The sequence below is a fragment of the Amborella trichopoda genome, chromosome 7 (genome assembly GCF_054954075.1).
Source record: "Amborella trichopoda isolate Santa Cruz 75 chromosome 7, AtrichopodaSantaCruz75HAP2 v2.0, whole genome shotgun sequence".
NCBI classification, from domain to species: Eukaryota; Viridiplantae; Streptophyta; class Magnoliopsida; order Amborellales; family Amborellaceae; genus Amborella; species Amborella trichopoda.
In genome coordinates this window covers 29,156,049-29,173,611 of record NC_142342.1, presented here as the reverse complement: position 1 = coordinate 29,173,611, position 17,563 = coordinate 29,156,049, and the positions used below count along the sequence as shown (strand labels likewise).

Sequence of the window (17,563 nt, the reverse complement as noted above, 5' to 3'; positions counted from 1 at the left end):
CCTTCATTACTTATTAAAGCAGTTAGCCATGATCCTTAGTCAATTTGGTTCACCAAGGTTCAAAACATGCCAGAAAAATGCATTTCTTTTGCTTTTTGGTCTAAATCAAGGTCAAATAAAGAAACTTCAATACATTTCAAAATGCAAGAAGCAATTTTTAAGAATAGCAGGGTTTAGAAAGAGTTCACATTGGATAAAGTCTCTCTTCGCCCAAGAAAATAGACTTGGATGCAAATTGAGTGAATTAAATTCAGACTAAACATTGGAAAGTCAAACTGGTTTCCATGGAAAACAAATAAGAAGATGTAAATTTGAGGTGGAATTTACTGATTATGATAGGAAGCGTGGCAGTATGACAGTAACTGTTACATAAAAACAAACATAAAGAATTCCGCCCAGGGACAGTTAACTAGAGGATACATGCATGTGTCCAGTTTACTATAAAATTCATTAACACAAAGTCAAACATTCTTGGAGCCACATACAAACACATAAAACAAAAGGAGGTTAAACACGTAAAGAGGCAAAGAGAATAATTCACACTGTGTGTTTACAATTACATTACTCTTAGTCTAACAGAGAAAACTGCAAAAACACAAGAATGATTTCTAAAACTTGTACTGAGAACCAACTTTAACTTTTACCAATAATAGTTATGCTTGGGCCCCATGAAACTGCCCAAAGAGTTAAGTTGGAAGATGATGAACATAATGACAAGTAACAGAAAAGAAAGGATAACAAAGTAAAAATCCAGGTACTTCAAACTAAAACAAGTCACAATTTTACTAAGCTGGCGAAATTTTTGAGTCCTGTGACTCAAAAAAATCTAGGAACTTCAGATATCTGCGGTTGCATGCATAACAAGGAGACTTTTCCAGAACCATTATTATCTTGGGCTCATGTGAACAGTAAAAATAAAAATAAAAATAAATAAATTTTTAAAAAAGTTAATGACTCAATGTTGTTACCAGAGGTACTAAAAATGAAAAGCTACAATAATTACCAACTAAAATGCATTTAAGAACAAAAACATTCCGTCAAGTTCCCGGATCACGAATAATAAAAAAACAAAGAAAAATAATTTTTAACCTTCCAAACTGAGAAAGCTCTTTCATCGATGGTATATGACTTGAAGGGAGGCCAGCCATAGTAATAAAATCCTGGAGCTCTTTACATAGATCAATGTTGCTCTTAACAGATTTTCTGGCCTTAGGTTTTCTGCTTCCCCTGAACCACCAAAAATGGACAACCATGACCAACAAGAACTAGCATTAAATGAGTACAAGTAATAACCAACAAACATGAGATTGTGTAGTGAATACCTTAAAAGAGGACACACGGAATAATTTACATGTTTTATGTCAATTAAAGGCACGCAAACTCATTACCGCCGCAAAAGTCATGAAAAGAAAATATCTAAATAAGCTCAATGGCTAGACCAGAGTTCCAAGATTACACATTATGGTTTTTGTTTTCTTTTTTTACTAAGGTTTAATCTCATGACAGTTGCTACAATAGAAAAAAAGATAACATAAACAAAATGTTCATCATATATAAGGTGTGGTAGGTGCATCTCTTAACCCAATTAAGAATAAGTACACCCTCTTAAATATAAACTAGAGATATGCCCCCAAACCCAATGAGACGTAGGAAGTAAATAAGGAAACTAAAATATTACAGCTTGAGATGGGAACGGGAGTCATATCAAGAGGAGAGTCCGTTACTCCATCGTATCAAGAGCGAGAGTCCATCGTCGCAGTTGTTGACAACTGCAACAATACAACCCAAGTTCAAAAACTAGAGCTGAACTGCCCCCTAAAAAGAAAGAAAGAATGCCAATGGAAGAGAACAAAGAGCCTCCAAGAAAGAAGGTCACAGACCTCACAACGTTTGATCAATGGAAATTTACAGTAAATGGTGACAGATAAGCGCAATGAAACGGGTCAATCCACAAACTTCAGATAAAAACCACAAAAAAGAAAAAAAAAAAGCCCAGAGAGACAAAAAAGCAGATGCAGCACTTATTACAAAGAAACATCTTTTCCACTAAGCTAAACCACATCCCTATACAAACCATGTGTTTTTAAAGAAAGAGAAAGAGATAGCACAAAAACGCACACACATACACAGACTGAGTTCCCAAAAACTAAAAACACATTGAGAGAGAGACCTTGAAGCATTGTCAGATAAAGCCGAAGCCCGGATAGGGTTCCAGCCGCACTTGCAGTATTGAAAAGCGGGGGACAACGATCGAAATGGTGCTTCCTTTTTAGGCAATGCAATCGTGAAAGCTGGTGCTTGACAAAGACCTACTGCTGCCATTGTTACTATTTCAGTTAAACAACCGACGAACTACTCTCTCTCTCTTCATCCTGAATTTTGGTTATCTGGTTTCCATGAATACACTTTCAGCTAAGAACTCAAGGTCTAGTTACAGTCATATAGAGAGAGAAGGGAGAGAATGTTAAAAAAAATAGAGAGAGCAATACAGACAGAGAGAGGAGATTAAGAGGCCATAGACAGTCATTTGGATACTCTCGGTTTATAAGTACCCCATAAAGTGGCTGAATATTCATGATTTTCAGGAATTGCCCTGGTGTTCTCTTTCCATGGTGTACGGAAGCCAAATGATAAATTGCTCCCGTGGGAGCAAACTGTGTACTTGCTCTCCCTGATAAAGCCTAAGCTAAGTGTATCTTTTGGATCTCAAAATTTAGAAATGTAATCTTTTGAACTTAGAAACAAACCCCAAAAAAGGAAAATTGAAACCTTACAATCTATGTGCTTGATAGGGAAATCTTGTTACACTCATTTTGTTTCCTCTCCTAAAAATGTTTAGAAATTCATGTATAAAACATCATTGTAAGACTCAATTTTACAATATTTCTATGTTAATGTTAAAAGCGATTTCTCCCTACTTGTAAATGTTATTCAGGATCGTTATTGTGCTTCATGTAGGTTACATATTGTTGCGGTTAATTGTCGGAGTAGACTATCTACTTGTATATGATCAATATCTTATATTTGTCGTGTTGACAACATGGTACCCGATGCTCTTGCTAAGAAAGCTTCATTTAATTCTGGAGCAACTATTTTGCGCTTTCGACCACGAGACTTTATTTCACTGTTTTTACTTCATGACTTGACGCAACTGCCCTATTATAGGGTTGTAATCTAATGAATTGTTATTTCATTATTTTTTTTTTATAAATGAAAAGCAAATAAGACCTTCTTCCCTACGAACTTACCAAAAAAAAACAACATATCACAAAATTGAACAAGGGTCGTCTACTCTTTGAAGGGTATAATATTAGTGTTGAAGAACTCAAAATTCACTTTTTGTTTCTTTGAATATGATTATCTATTGATTATGAGGTGAATACCAAAATTGTAAAATAAAAAAATCCTCTCAAGTAACTGTTTTGTCTGAAGGAGTTTATATACAATATGCTCCTTGAGGAGCAGGTGCTATTTTTATACAATGGTGCGGTGTTATTTTTCCACGGTTTCAGAAGAATCGCAACCTTATAGAATTAAGGTGCAACCTTAACCTTGTAGAATTAAGGTGCACCCGAATAATTAACCAGAAACTTTGTTTTGATGTTGAAAACCTATCATTTCTATCGATATTTATTAAAACGAAAAAAAAGAAAAAGAAAAAAAGATTTCGAGTTCCAAAAATAATATATTTTACAATACATTATTTGAACCAACTATTTTTAAAATTTTCATGTGTTTATAATCTACTTGATTTCAACTATTTGTGGAGTTTAAAACTTTCTAATTAGGGATAAAAATAGATTTTCAAAGCATCCTAAATATTTACACTAAAATTATATTTTATGATAAAATTTATAGGTACACCTTATTTTGATTATCTAGTGTTGCAACTTTATCTAACCACACCTTTTATAGAGTAGTGTGCCTATCATCTAATTGTTGAAATCCCTTATAATGGCAGGAAATAATCATAATTAATATTTAAGGGGTTTTTTTTTTTCTATTTTAGTCAACTACTTTATCAAAAGAAATTTATAATTTTCCAAATTGTCCTTTACATGGAGTCCGAACAATTAGAAGCATTCAAGTAGTTTTAACAAGAGGCACAAACTAAATAACAAAAATAATGTTGCTTGTTCAGAGGTGCAAATATGGAATATATTGTTCAAGGTTCTTAATGATGAACAATTAGGGGTATTTATATTATTTGACAAGGGAAAGGTTTATATGTTCCCCCTACAACGTAGAAGTTCTCTCCTCCCCCTACCATCCAGCCATCCAATTTTGATCAAGAGAGCTACTCACAGTTTGATCTAAGATCCGACGTCTCAAAGTATTTTATTTTTAGTTTTTTATACAAATTGTATGAATATTAAATTTGGTACATGTCATCTTCTCATTGGGGCGCACCTATAAATAGTATTAAAAATAATTTTTCGATAAAATATAATGATCAAAATACCCTTTAAAGCTTTTAGGGGTATTTTTATCATTTTAATTTATTGAAACTATTATTTTTATATTTTTCGCTAGTGCAAGTTTAATAGGTGAATGGACATCGAAAATTTGGTGTCAAAATAGTTTATAGGAAAAAAAATTAAAAATAAAATAGTGTAGAGATGTGACATTGTGATTGGGGCAATCTTATCCCTCCATTGAGAATGGACTGTTGGATAAGGGAGAGGATAGAACTTCTATGCGGTAAGGGAAGCATAAAAAGCTTGCCCATTTGACAAATACAAAAGATTTATGTACTAAATGACAAAAATACCCATAAATATTCCTCATAACTAACTCTTAACATTGTGTTCTTTATTGGGAACCTTGAACAAGTACGACTAGGCCTCTTGAGAATTAAATTATTGAAATGTTCATGATTGTTTAAGCTTTCTCATTTGATTAAAGACATTATGGAACTTTTTTAAGATTTTCTTTTTAGAGGTACCTAAGTGAAAGGAAAATGTAATCATGTTAATATAAATTAAGGTCATTTGACATTTTTAATGATTTTGTGAGGGGTTTCAATCTTTTGAATGATATTTCCCTATTTTAAAAATGGTTGATCCAACTTAAAATGCCTTGATGCCTCAAATTGCTCCTACTTGCCAAGTGTTTTATTTTTCTCTAATTGCATATACTCTGCTCCTGAGGGAGCATACTGTAAACTTCGTCCTTCAAACAGAAGATTCACTTGAACAATTTTTTTTATCCAAACTTTGAGAACCATGTAAAAATCACTAGATCATTATATTTAAAAGAAAATTTTTTAATAATCTGTTTTCTTATACTTAGATATCACCCTCTTCTATTTAACATTGAGGCTTCTTTTTTAGGCCCATGAAGAATACAATTTAGATTTTGTTTTTTATTGACAATAGCAATATGGATTAAAGATGTTACATGCACTGAATTTGATCCTAAAAATTTCTCCTTGTGCTTCACCTGAGGAAGTAAATGAACAATATACTCCTTCAGGAACATGAAATATTTTGGCTTTATCTTTTAATTCATGTTGTTATTAGTAAGCCCTAGTCGATCCTTGTCAGATTCATAAGATCCAAGAATTAAAAATATTACTTGCAAGCAAAAAGTCTCTCTCTTTTATATCTTACAACCCTATGGACCCCTTTGACCATAAAGTTTTGACCCAAACAAACACTAAAATGACACTCTATTCAAACTCCATCTTTCTCTCTCTCTAAAACTCCATCTCTCTCTTTTCGTTTCTTGGTGAGTTTACTAGCCAAGGGGTTTAGTTTGAGCTCGAACACGAGCACACTTTCTTATGTGAGAGAGAGATGGAGTTTGGGTTTTAGAGAGAGATGAAGTTTAAGGTTTAGGGAGAGAGATGAAGTTTTGAGAGAGAGAGAGATGGAGTTTTAGATAGAGAGAGATAAAGTTATTTCATAAGTTGTTGAGGTCAATAATACATGCTGCCTACCCCCATCACCGTCCAAAATTCATTGTGCGATCACGATTGTCTGATAGTGTTTTATTTTTTATTTTTTTCTACAAATCGGAATGATCTGATATTTGAAGCATGTGTTCATCAAAAATAGGGAAATCTTCAAAAAATATAAAAAAAATATTTTACATGAAAAAAATTGATCAAAATACCCTCGAAAAGTTTCGATGGTATTTTGGTCAATTGTTTTTTCATGGATAATTTTTTTTATATTTTTATTAGAAGCGCCTCAATAAGATGTACATACCTTCCAAATTTCAGGTCATTTCAATTTGTAGAAAAAAATGAAAAATAAAACACTACTAGACAATCACGACCGCAAGAAGAAATTTAGACGGTGATGAATGTAGGTGAAATCACTATTCATTTTCACCTATAAACGTTGGGAAGACTTTTTCATATATATATATATATATATATATATATATATATGGGTGAATCTAAACTTCACAGCCCTTCAAATTACAAAGGTTCAAGATAGAGAGAGTTGTGAAAAGTGGATTTATTAATTTTGTAGTTTATTTTTTTTAAAAAAAGGCACTTTTGTGGGGTAATTTTGTAAATATTACTACAAGACAAATGATACTTTTGTCATCTCCATAAGAAGTAACGTTGAATTTTAACTGAAGGACAATGGCACTCTACAAATAAATTTCCAGTACACGAACTTCCAAAAATATCATTGTATTTTTGTGAAAAATTCAAATTTACCCTTACTTATTGGTAAAATTACTTATTTAAATAATTTTTTAATAAAAAAGTAATGATTGTTTTAATAAATACAACCATCACAATCCCTTATAACTTGAACTTTTATATTTTGAGGGGTTGTTAACTCTAGACAAACCCTATATATATATATATATATATATATATATATAAGAGAGATATAACAACAAAGAATACCCTCTCCAATCGGTAGCAGTCTATGCGTCTCTCTAAATCTCTAATGCGGTCGGGCGATGGTCCAGGAAGAGTAGGAGCAACAAAAGAGGAGGATGGTACTGATGGTACTGATCATACTCTCTCCAGCTCATCCCTCATGGAGTCGCGCTCCGCCACCATCCTATCAAAATTTTGGCGCAGATGCTCGAAATCCTCTGCTATGGACTCCCGCTCCTCGACTGCTGAATCACGCTCAGCATGAAGGGATTAGCCCACTAGCTCATAGGAAGATATGAGCCCAATGGCCCAGATTAAATCTCGACCGATCTGACGGTCATGACCTCATTTTATATTTTAATTTTAATTTTTTTTCTTCTATAAATCAAACTCACTTGAAATTTTAGACGTGTGTTTTTCTCATCAATGCACACCTAATAAAAATATAAAAATATTATCCGTGAAAAACAAAATGACCAAAATACCGCTTAAATTTTTTTTGGGGTATTTTGATCAAATTATTTCATGTAAAATATTTTTTTGATATTTTTCAAAGATTCACCTATTTTTTATGAATACACACCTAAAATTTCAAGTGATTTAGATTTGTAGAAAACAAAATAAAATTTAAACCCTACCGTATATCCGTGATCGTCAGATCGACCTAGATTCAATCTGAGCCATTAAGCTCATATGTTCATATGAGTTAGTGGGCTAACCCCAGCTATATATATATATATACTATAAAATGCCTATAGGAGACAATGAACAGTGAATTTGCCTACCTTTATCACCATCTAAATTTCATCGTACGGTAACAATTGTCGGGTAGTGTTTTAATTTTCTTTTTCTTTTTTTCTATTCGAAATGATTTGAAGTTTGGAATGTGTGTACATCTTAGTGAGACGTACCTAATAAAAATATGAAAAAAATATTTCACAAAATATAAATTGATCAAAATACCCGTGTAAAATTTTGGTCAATTTATATTTTGTGAAATATTTTTTTTCATATTTTTATTAGGTACGTCTCACTAAGATATACACACGCTCTAAATTTAAAGTAATTTGGGTTTGTAGAGAAAAAAATGAAACATGAAATACTAGTGAACAACTGTGACTTGCGATGAAGTTTGGATAGCGATGAGGGTAAGCGAAATCACTCTTCATTTTCACCTATAGGCGTTGAGAAGAGTTTTCATATATATCACTCTTCATTTTCACCTATAGGCGTTGATAAGAGTTTTCATATATATCACTCTTCATTTTCACCTATAGGAGTTGGGAAGAGTTTTCATATATATATATATATATATATATATATATACTTCCCCTACATCATAGAAGTTCTATCCTCCCCTACCATCCAGCCATCCAATTTTGATCAAGAGAGGCACTCACCGTTTGATCTTAGATCCGACGTCTCAAAGTATTTTATTTTTAATTTTTTTATACAAATTGTATGAATATGAAATTTGGTACGTGTCATCTTCTCATTAGGGTGCACTTACAAAAAATAGTTTTTCGATAGACTATAATGATCAAAATACCCTTTGAAATTTTTAAGGGTATTTTGATCATTTTATTTTGTTGAAAATATTTATTTTATAATTCTTTCTAGTGCGAGTTTAATAGAAGAATTGACCTCCAAAATTTGGTGTCAAAATAGTTTATAGAAAAAAAATAAAAAATAAAAGAGTGTAAAGACGAGACTTGGGGCAATCTTAGCCCTCAATTCAAAATGGACAGTTGGATAAAGGGGAGTATATAAGTTTAGCTTGCCCATATATATATATATATATATATTGTAAAGATAGTTGTGTAGAGTTTTATACAGAGCCAAGGTTTTGTAGATCAAAGTTTTATAATGGGGATAACCTCGTATGACAATTGTCCAGATAGTTGTAAAGCCTTTGACTAAAACATGATTAAATAATTCTGTTTTGCTTTGCTTGAGGGATAATCGGCATAGGAGATTCACTGATTCCTTATTAGGAATTGTTGAATCATGTCTTTGCAATGGCCCTATCTATTTCAATTATTTCCCAATTTTTTTGCAGCTCTATCTGATCCTAATTTAGTAGTAGATTTAACTTTAAATCTAAAAACTCAAAGTTTTGATATGAATCCTGGATCCCAAAACTTAGCATTTGTTTATAGGATATGTTATAAAGTCATGAACACTGTATGCCCAAATGCTAGGCTGATGGATACGAAGGGACAAACCATTTTTTTTCAAACAACTATAGATAAATCTAATCGTGTTATACCAAAGGCGGTATCATGGACGCAAGTAAAATTACTTGAGAACTGGTCTCTTTGTCTGATAACCAGCCCAAGATTCTTGAAAATAGGGAACCTGAGCAGATAATTGAATACCTGGATGGAGAAATTAAAATACAGTTTCCATCATCTAGAAAAACTAAGCTTAACATTTCTAATCCACTGCATAGGATTCCGCCTAGAACCTCGATGTCTTATGTTCCCCAATCTGACTATGAGAGAGCTCATAATGAAAGAATAATTGTAGAAAGGCTACAAAAGGCTTTAAATCAAGTTCAGCATCCTGTGTATAAGGTTAACACTCATAGTTCTTCCCAAACTGAGCTAGAAGAACCGACTCCATCCGATCTTGACTTTGATCTTCTTACAATCCAGAGTCAATAAGAGTTTGCCATTGATAAAGAATGGATTAAAAAAGATTTACTGTGAGAAGAAAATAGACAGATAAAGGATTGGTTTTTCGATGAATTTAAAGAAGAATTAAGGGATGCCTTCCATATAGAATTCACTAAATTTATGACAAAATATAAGAGAAATGTGAAGTTCTTTAAATAACTTAAATATATCCTTAAAATAAAAGGAATTAAGCTCCCAAAATTTGATATAAACATGGCTGAAAAGTCTTTTCAGACATTTCATACTTTTAAAGGTGAAACTGTTGAGTCAATCCATCCTCTAGAAACAAGTTTACAACTTAGAGGAGAGAAACTTGAAACTAAAGTTTCACCCTTTAAAATAGGGCCCAAAGAATCTAACAATCACATGGCCAAACTAGAAGGAATACCACATATCATAGAACAAACTGATTACACCAATCTCTTACTACAAACTATAGGAAAACAAACCACCAGAATCGAAAATGCCCTTAATAATTTAAAATATGCATAACAAAAAAAGGAAAGATGAAAACTGGAAAGAAGCAGTTTTATTCAAACCCCAAAAAGTATAGAAACCGGAAAGTTTAGCCTGCAGGGAATAAAGAAAAAAGAAGACAATAAGGAGTTGGTTAACAAGCTAGTTAAAAGGCTTTTAAAATTAGGCATTAATGATAAGGATAATAGAAAATTTCCTATTGGTGAATTACATGTTTTGTAGAAAGATCAAGGTTATACAGACCAAGAGATTTCTCAAATAGAGAATGCTTTTAAGGTAGAAAGCTTAGATATTAATAGAATAGATTATGAGAGAAAAACAAGACCTATCTCCCAAACTAGAATGTATTATTTTCGATCTACTCTTGTAGACCTTCAAATAGAAGAAGACTTTATTTCCAGTTCCGTTTCATATTCTGATAGGTCTATTGTTAATTGGAACATGGACGGTATGTCTGAAAATCAAATACTTGACTTAATGAAAAACATGACTATGTATGCCATTGCTTGTAAGCATAGTGAAAAGAAAGATCATGAAATTGCCAAGGCTATTATATGTGGCTTTACAGGATGACTTCCAGGATGGTGGGATTTTCATATGGATGAATCTGCCAAGGATCAGATTCTGAATGCTACTAAACAATGGCTTATTAAAAATGAAGTTGCACCTGGACAAGTCCTAGAAACTGTAGTCGATGAAAGTGATGCAGTTAATACACTGATCTACACTATTACCCTTCATTTTGTTGGAAGTACGGCCCTTTTAACCGCTAGATCTAAGGATCTGCTTTCAAATTTATGCTGCCCTACACTCTCTCACTTTAAATAGTATAAGGATGTGCTCTACTCAAGATTATTATCTAGAGAGGATAGTAAGACCGATCACTAGAAAAAGAAATTTATAGTCGACATTCCTCATCTTTTTGCTGAAAAGATTAAGACTCGACTTAAAAATAAGCATGGTGGAATTATTCCATATTCTTAATATACCCTAGGAGAATTATTAGCAGAAATCTGTACTGAAGGTCTCGCTTTATGCACATACTTAAAACTCCGGCGATAACTAGAGAAAGAAAGAATGACAGGGAAAAAGGAATTAGGAGATTTTGTGAGTAGTTTGGATATAATACCTTACCCTCTTTCAGAACTTCTCACAAAGAAAAATATAAGAATTTACAAAAGTCGAGGGCTAAACATTTACAAAAAAGAAAACAAAAATTTCCAAATAAATTTTTACAAGATCACTCTTTTAAGCAAAAGGGGAAAAGGAAAGTACATGTCTGCTATAACTGTTGTAAAATAGATCATTATAAGAATAAATGCAGAGTCAAAAGAAAAATCAATGCACTAGAAATCGATGAAAACATCAAAAACCAATTGTTTGACATTCTATTAATAAATGAAGACAATTATGATAGTTCTTCCAATACTGATGATGAAGTTTTAATTGGAGAAATTAATGATGAAGACTTGATCTTCACACGCTCAAACTCCGATTCAGATAGTGGGAATAACCTTGAAAATGCCTGTGAATGTAACTTTTACAAGGTTATCATTGACATGAACGGTCTAAATATCAATACTCTTACAAAAGAAAAAAGCTTAATCATAGACTTAATAGATAAAATTGATGACCTCGAGGCTAAAAGAGAAGCCTTGATTCAATATATCAATATAGCAAAAGATCTTTCTAGACCTACTACCCCCAAGACTTCTCTCGTACCAACAAGAGAAGATACAGTTTAAAGGATTTCCTTAAAAGAGTTCAAAATAACACTCAAACTATGAGAGAACCTTCAATCATTGAGTTAAAATATGAAATAAATGAAGTACGAAACAAATTAATAACTCTAAAACTAGAGTTCAAATCTACTATTACTTTTAATAAAAAAGGAAGAAATTCCCATTGAGAATACTGAAATTGAATTCAACAATTTAGTAAATAAATACTACCATAATATGCTACCACTTGAAGTTGAAGATACACTCCCAAAAAAGCTAGGAAATGAGAAGCATGAAACTTCAAATGAATGCTTTGTCCTAGAACGGACCAAGCTTCAAAATTTTAATTACATCAACCTTATAGATAAAGTCATACTATTATTAAAATAGTAGTACATAAAGAATATAGTTTTCAAACCACTACCCTAATTGACTCTGGAGCTGATTTACATTGCATAAACAAGGGCTTAGTACCCACAAAATATTTTAGCAAGACTACTCAAATTTTAAATACTGCTGATGGTAGTAAAATGTTAATAAATTACAAATTATCTGATGCTGCAGTTTGCAACAATGGAACATGTTTTACATATCCTTTTATCATGGTTAAAGGTTTGAGTCAACCAGTTATTCTTGGAACTCCTTTCCTAAATACGCTTTGCCTAATCAAAATTGATGATACAGGAATTGAGGCTAACATTGAAGGACATGAGGTAAAATTTACCTTTATAGATAAGCCCCGTGTTCATGAAATAAATAATATTAAAAATAAAATCTCTACGAAGGAGAAATTCCTCTATTATCTAAAAGAAGAAATTAAATACAAGACCATTGAGGAAAAATTGTTATATCCATAATTACAACATAAAATTAGTACTTTTAGAATAGTTTGCTTTCTGGAATAGAAAGCAACATATAGTTGAACTCCCCTATGAACTAGATTTTAATGAACGGAAAATCCCAACCAAAGCAATGCCTATTCAAATGAATAGTAGGCTCTTAGAAATTTATAAAAAAGAAATACAAGAATTGCTTGATAAAAAACATAATAGAAAAAGTTCGTCACCTTGGAGTTGCTCAGATTTTTATGTTGAAAAGGCTTCTGAAATAGAAAGAGAAGCCCATTGATTGGTTAAAAATTATAAGCCATTAAATAACACATTAAGATGGATTTGGTACTCAATGTCAAATAAAAGAGATCTCTTAGATAGATTGGTAAATGCCTGTGTTTTTTCAAAATTTGATCTAAAATCTAGATATTGGCAAATCCAAATAATAAAAAAAGATAGATACAAAACAACTTTTAATGTCCCATTCGAGCATTACGAATGGAACGTTATGCATACTTAAGCAAAAAACTCCATAACCAAGAATAACTAGTCCGGTTTACTTCAAAAACATGGAACTCGGCTCAACAAAACTATTATACTGTTAAAAAAGAAATCCTTGCTATTGTTCATTGTGTAACTAATTTCCAAAGTGACCTATTGAATCAAAGTTTCCTTATCCACACTGACTGTAAGGCAGCCAAGGATATCCTTGAAAAAGATGTCAAAAATATCGTCTCAAAACATATCTTCGTTAGATGGCAAGGCATTCTCTCAACTTTCAAATTCACTATTGCACATATTAATGGTAAAACTAACTATCTTCCTGACTTTTTGACTCAAGAATTTTTGCAGGGAAGGCAGGAGGAAGCAAAATCAATCAAAAGAGATAATTTTCAGCCCAAATAAAGGATTGGCAACATCACCAATATCCCCAAGAGCTTTGATAAGAAAGCAAGTTCAAGCGATTGATATATCTCCACAACAATCCCCTTTAAGGACTAATAGCCTTGGTCCAAGTGCTAATATAACTCATTTTCTTGAAAGATCTTATATACCCTTCATAGTCATTGAAAATGATCATAAAGCAAAAAATCCCACTAAATAGCAGCAATATATTTACGAAATCGTATGCATCCTAATTTGGGAGAAAGATGCAGAGACAGGTACGAAACCATCCTTATAGAAACATGATCGATAACTATTGTTTACCATTATAGAAACAATGACTCACAGATTGCATACTCAAAATTCCAAATTCATGAAATTATCTCTTGTAGAGATTGGGGACTAGATCCTTTAAACCCAGGATGCTAAATACTAAAGGATTTAAAAGTAGATCCTATCACTATTTCGAATATATAAAAGCATGGGATGAGACATTTGCCTATCAAAATACCAAGAATTCACATAGTTGGTATGTACAGTTAAAGATAATTTACTTTGAAGGATTCTCTAACTGGTTTAAAAGTTGGTTCCTCTTTTGAGGATCTTGCGACCAAATACTTCCTTCAAAGTTATAAATATCATAGAGAAACTTCTCTGACTATAATAAACATTGTCTAAAAAGAAATTACCATATATATTTTATGGCTTTATATTAGGTCCCTTGGATCCTTAAATGGACATACCAGATCTCGGAGGACAAATGAGACATATGGAACTATACCATAGAACTATACCGAAAAATATCGGTAAAATTGTGGGATAGTTATAAAAATGAATCCCTAGATCCAGAAAAAATGTATATAAAATTAATACTCTCCTTCTCGCAAAATTCTAATATGAATATAATAGAATATGTTGCAATCATGCAGCAACAAAATCCAAAATTATAAAAAATAGAGCTTAAAAAAAGTTACTACTAGCTCTAGAAGAAGATGATGATAATATGTCCACATCAACGAAAGAAGAAGATGAGGATTATAGTCCTCCGAATGGTGATGACTGCGCAGGGGTTTTTCCCCCTCTATCCAAGTAAATCATATCAAAATTTCAAAGGGACCGTATGATTCCAAATCCTAACCAGGACACGTGTCCCTAAAACACCCACAATAAAACAAAGTTGGTTTCTTTTACTGTAGCCACCGACAATCTCTTGCTGTAACAAGAACCTATGTGGCACTTTTTTATTCCAAAAGGTATCGATACATTACTTAAAGGTGTTGATGCATTATTGAGCGGATTTGAAACGCATTCAAGTCCAAGTGCCTCCTGTCTATAAAAGGGAGAAAGCCTTACTCAATTAGAGCATCCGAAAAAGAGAAGAGTCTGAGTGCTTCATAAGAGTATTGTAAGTGTGATTTGAGTGTATTTCATAAGAGTATTGTAAGTGTGATTTGAGTGTATCAGTGTATTGTAAGTGTGCTTTAAGGGTATCAATGTGCTATAAGTGTGCTTTGAATGTATCAGTGTGCCATAAGTGTTTTGTAAGTACTCTGAGTATATTCAAAGAGTGTTTTCGAGTGATATGTTTCCATCTTATGCTGTATATCTAGTGGAGTATCTGCTCATTAGAATCTATGTCAAGCATCTATCATGTAAGTTTGTTTATTCCTTGTAAAAGTTCTGTTTGTTTATTATTATTCAGTCTCAAATATTGCTTATCTGCGTTTGTTTTATTAGTTGTTAGAAATTTGTTTATAAAACTCAGTTTCCGCTATCAATGGTATTAGAGCCTTTGATGAAAATTTTCTAGATGATGAAAACTATATTTCAATTTCTCCATCTGGGTATTCAATTATCTGCTCAGGTTCCCTATTTTCAAGAATCTTAAGCAGGTTCTCTGACTGAAGAGACCAGTTCTCAGGTAATTTTACTTGCATCCATGATACCTCTTTTGGTATAATAAGATTAGATTTATCCATATTTGTTTGAAAAAAAATGGTTTGTCCCTTCATATCCATCTACCTAGCATTTGGGTGTAGAGTGTTCATGACTTTATAACAGATCCTATAAACAAATGCTAAGTTTTGGGATCCAGGATCCATATCAAAACTTTGAGTTTTTAGATTTAAAGTTAAAACCTTTAATAAATTAGGATAAGATAAAGCCACAAAAAATTTGGAAAACAATTGAAATAGATAGGGCCATTGCAAAGACTTGATTCAACGATTCCTAATAAGGAATCAGTGAATCTCCTATGCCGATTATCCCTCAAGCAAAGCAAAACATAATTATTTAATAGTGTTCTAGTCAAAGGCTTTACAACTATCTGGACAAGGTCAATATGCAAATAGTTAAAATCCTTCCTCTTATGCTTCTCAATCATCCTTGACAATAAAAGTTGGAAGCTATCTTGAGTTTCCATGACTGAAATAGTTAGATATATATATATATATATATATATATATATATATATATATATATATATATATATATATATATAACCATTTTTTTCTTTTATCATTTGTAATTTTTCTCTGTTACCATATCTCTGTTTTATTTAGAAATAGAGCTTTTGGCTTTGATACCATATGATCAAATTGGAGTTTTATTTCTAAATAAAACTCAATCCCAATAAAATAATATGACAATAAGCATGCAGCAAAATAGTAATGAGATAGATAAATTAATAACAAACCATATCACATAAGAGACTCTCATAGTTCTAATACAAACCACAAACTTTACTTGCATAACCAAACACTTACATTTCGCAGATGCAAAAACTAGTAAATAGCTTCAGTTGTTCCGAAATGTAGTTTGGAACTTCCTTTAAGAAGCAATTACACATGTACAATGCATGACTCTCTTTGGAAACAAGGCTCAACTCAGAAACTAGAAATTAGATCCTAAAACCAAAGACTCCGTAAAACTTTTCGATGCCTTGAATGAGGCTTTCCGCTTTTTATTTATAGACAAAACATCGGACTTCAAATTTTACTTTGGGGTCCGAAAAGCTGATGTGACCCATCAACCTTTGATTATTGTCCTTGCTATAGTAACCTGGCCGACGCTACAGTGCCTTCAATTATTGTCCTTGCTATTGTGGTTTTGTCATGTCTTGCCGACACTACAATAACTTGTCTTGTCTGTTATAGTTTTGCTACAGTTTTGCCCATGTCGGTGGAGAGAACGATCATACTTATGTCATTTTATTGGGCCTTCGTGTCCTAGAGTATTTTGGAGTCGGGTTAGCCCATTATGGATTTCTTCTGATAGGAGTGAGTACCCCACATGAGTCATCTCCATTGTCTTCAGCATGGTCTTTAACATGGTCTTACTCATTGTCTTTTGAGGAGGATATGGACATATCGTCTAGCTCTTCATCGTTTAGGGCTAATAATATTTGTCTTTTGATTTCTTTATTGGATAATTCTGGATTATGCACTTTTAACAGCTTGAAGTAGTCTTCAATTTTATTAGGATGTGGGAGTTCTCTATTAGCTTGTTTAAGCTTTTCTATTGTTATATTTTGTGGTTGGAGATAATTATCATTGAAAGAATCCCACCATTTTATCATAATCATTTTATCATAATCATTATTTCCAAATAAGGAAGATAGTTCCATTCATTATTATTAGGGGTTATGAAATATTCCCATTTTAGGATCCAAGGGATTTCATAAATTGTTGTAAAATGCATGCATAAGTCCATCTCATTTATTCCTCTATTAGAGGCCTGGAAGAGCTCATATGATTCTATCAGGTGTTTTGGGTAGATATATGGAGTAGGTCCCCACATCAATATCCACATTTTAAACCATGGAGTGAACACACTTATTTTAGTGCTCAATCTAAATTGTAAAAACCAACTATGTGTCCTCATAGAATTTTGGAATAATAAGACTACATCCCATGCTTTTATGTAGTCATAATAATTATAAGCCTTAACTTTTAAGGCTCCTGATAAGTATTTATGCCTCAGGGGATCAGGACCCTATTGTTCGAATGTAATGATATTTCAGATCTGAAATTTTGAATATCCAATAATTTGACTATTACGATTATAATGGAAGATTCTTATTGACTCTGTTTCAGTCAATATTTTTCCATAATATTCTCGAGTTTT

General features: G+C 32.4%; 1 protein-coding gene across 26 annotated transcripts in view; it reads right to left on the bottom strand.

Moving 5' to 3' along the window:
* LOC18432867 (5'-AMP-activated protein kinase-like protein) overlaps positions 1-2,517 on the bottom strand; it is a 42,217-nt gene extending 39,700 nt beyond the window's left edge. For 22 of the 26 annotated variants that reach the window (XR_016059854.1, XR_016059855.1, XR_016059858.1 and 19 more), the window contains exons 1-2: positions 2,171-2,517; positions 1,090-1,227 (exon numbers count right to left, since the gene is read on the bottom strand). Coding sequence is in view for 11 of the 26 variants with exons in the window: in XM_088872758.1 (XP_088728884.1) it covers positions 1,090-1,227; positions 2,171-2,322 (290 nt within the window). In the remaining 15 variants the exon portion in view is untranslated. Of the gene's footprint in view, positions 1-1,089; positions 1,228-1,678; positions 1,770-2,170 lie in introns of all 26 variants that reach the window. The other 4 variants (XR_016059852.1, XM_088872759.1, XM_020666391.2 and 1 more) reach the window with 1 other exon arrangement.
* Positions 2,518-17,563: the final 15,046 nt, after the last annotated feature.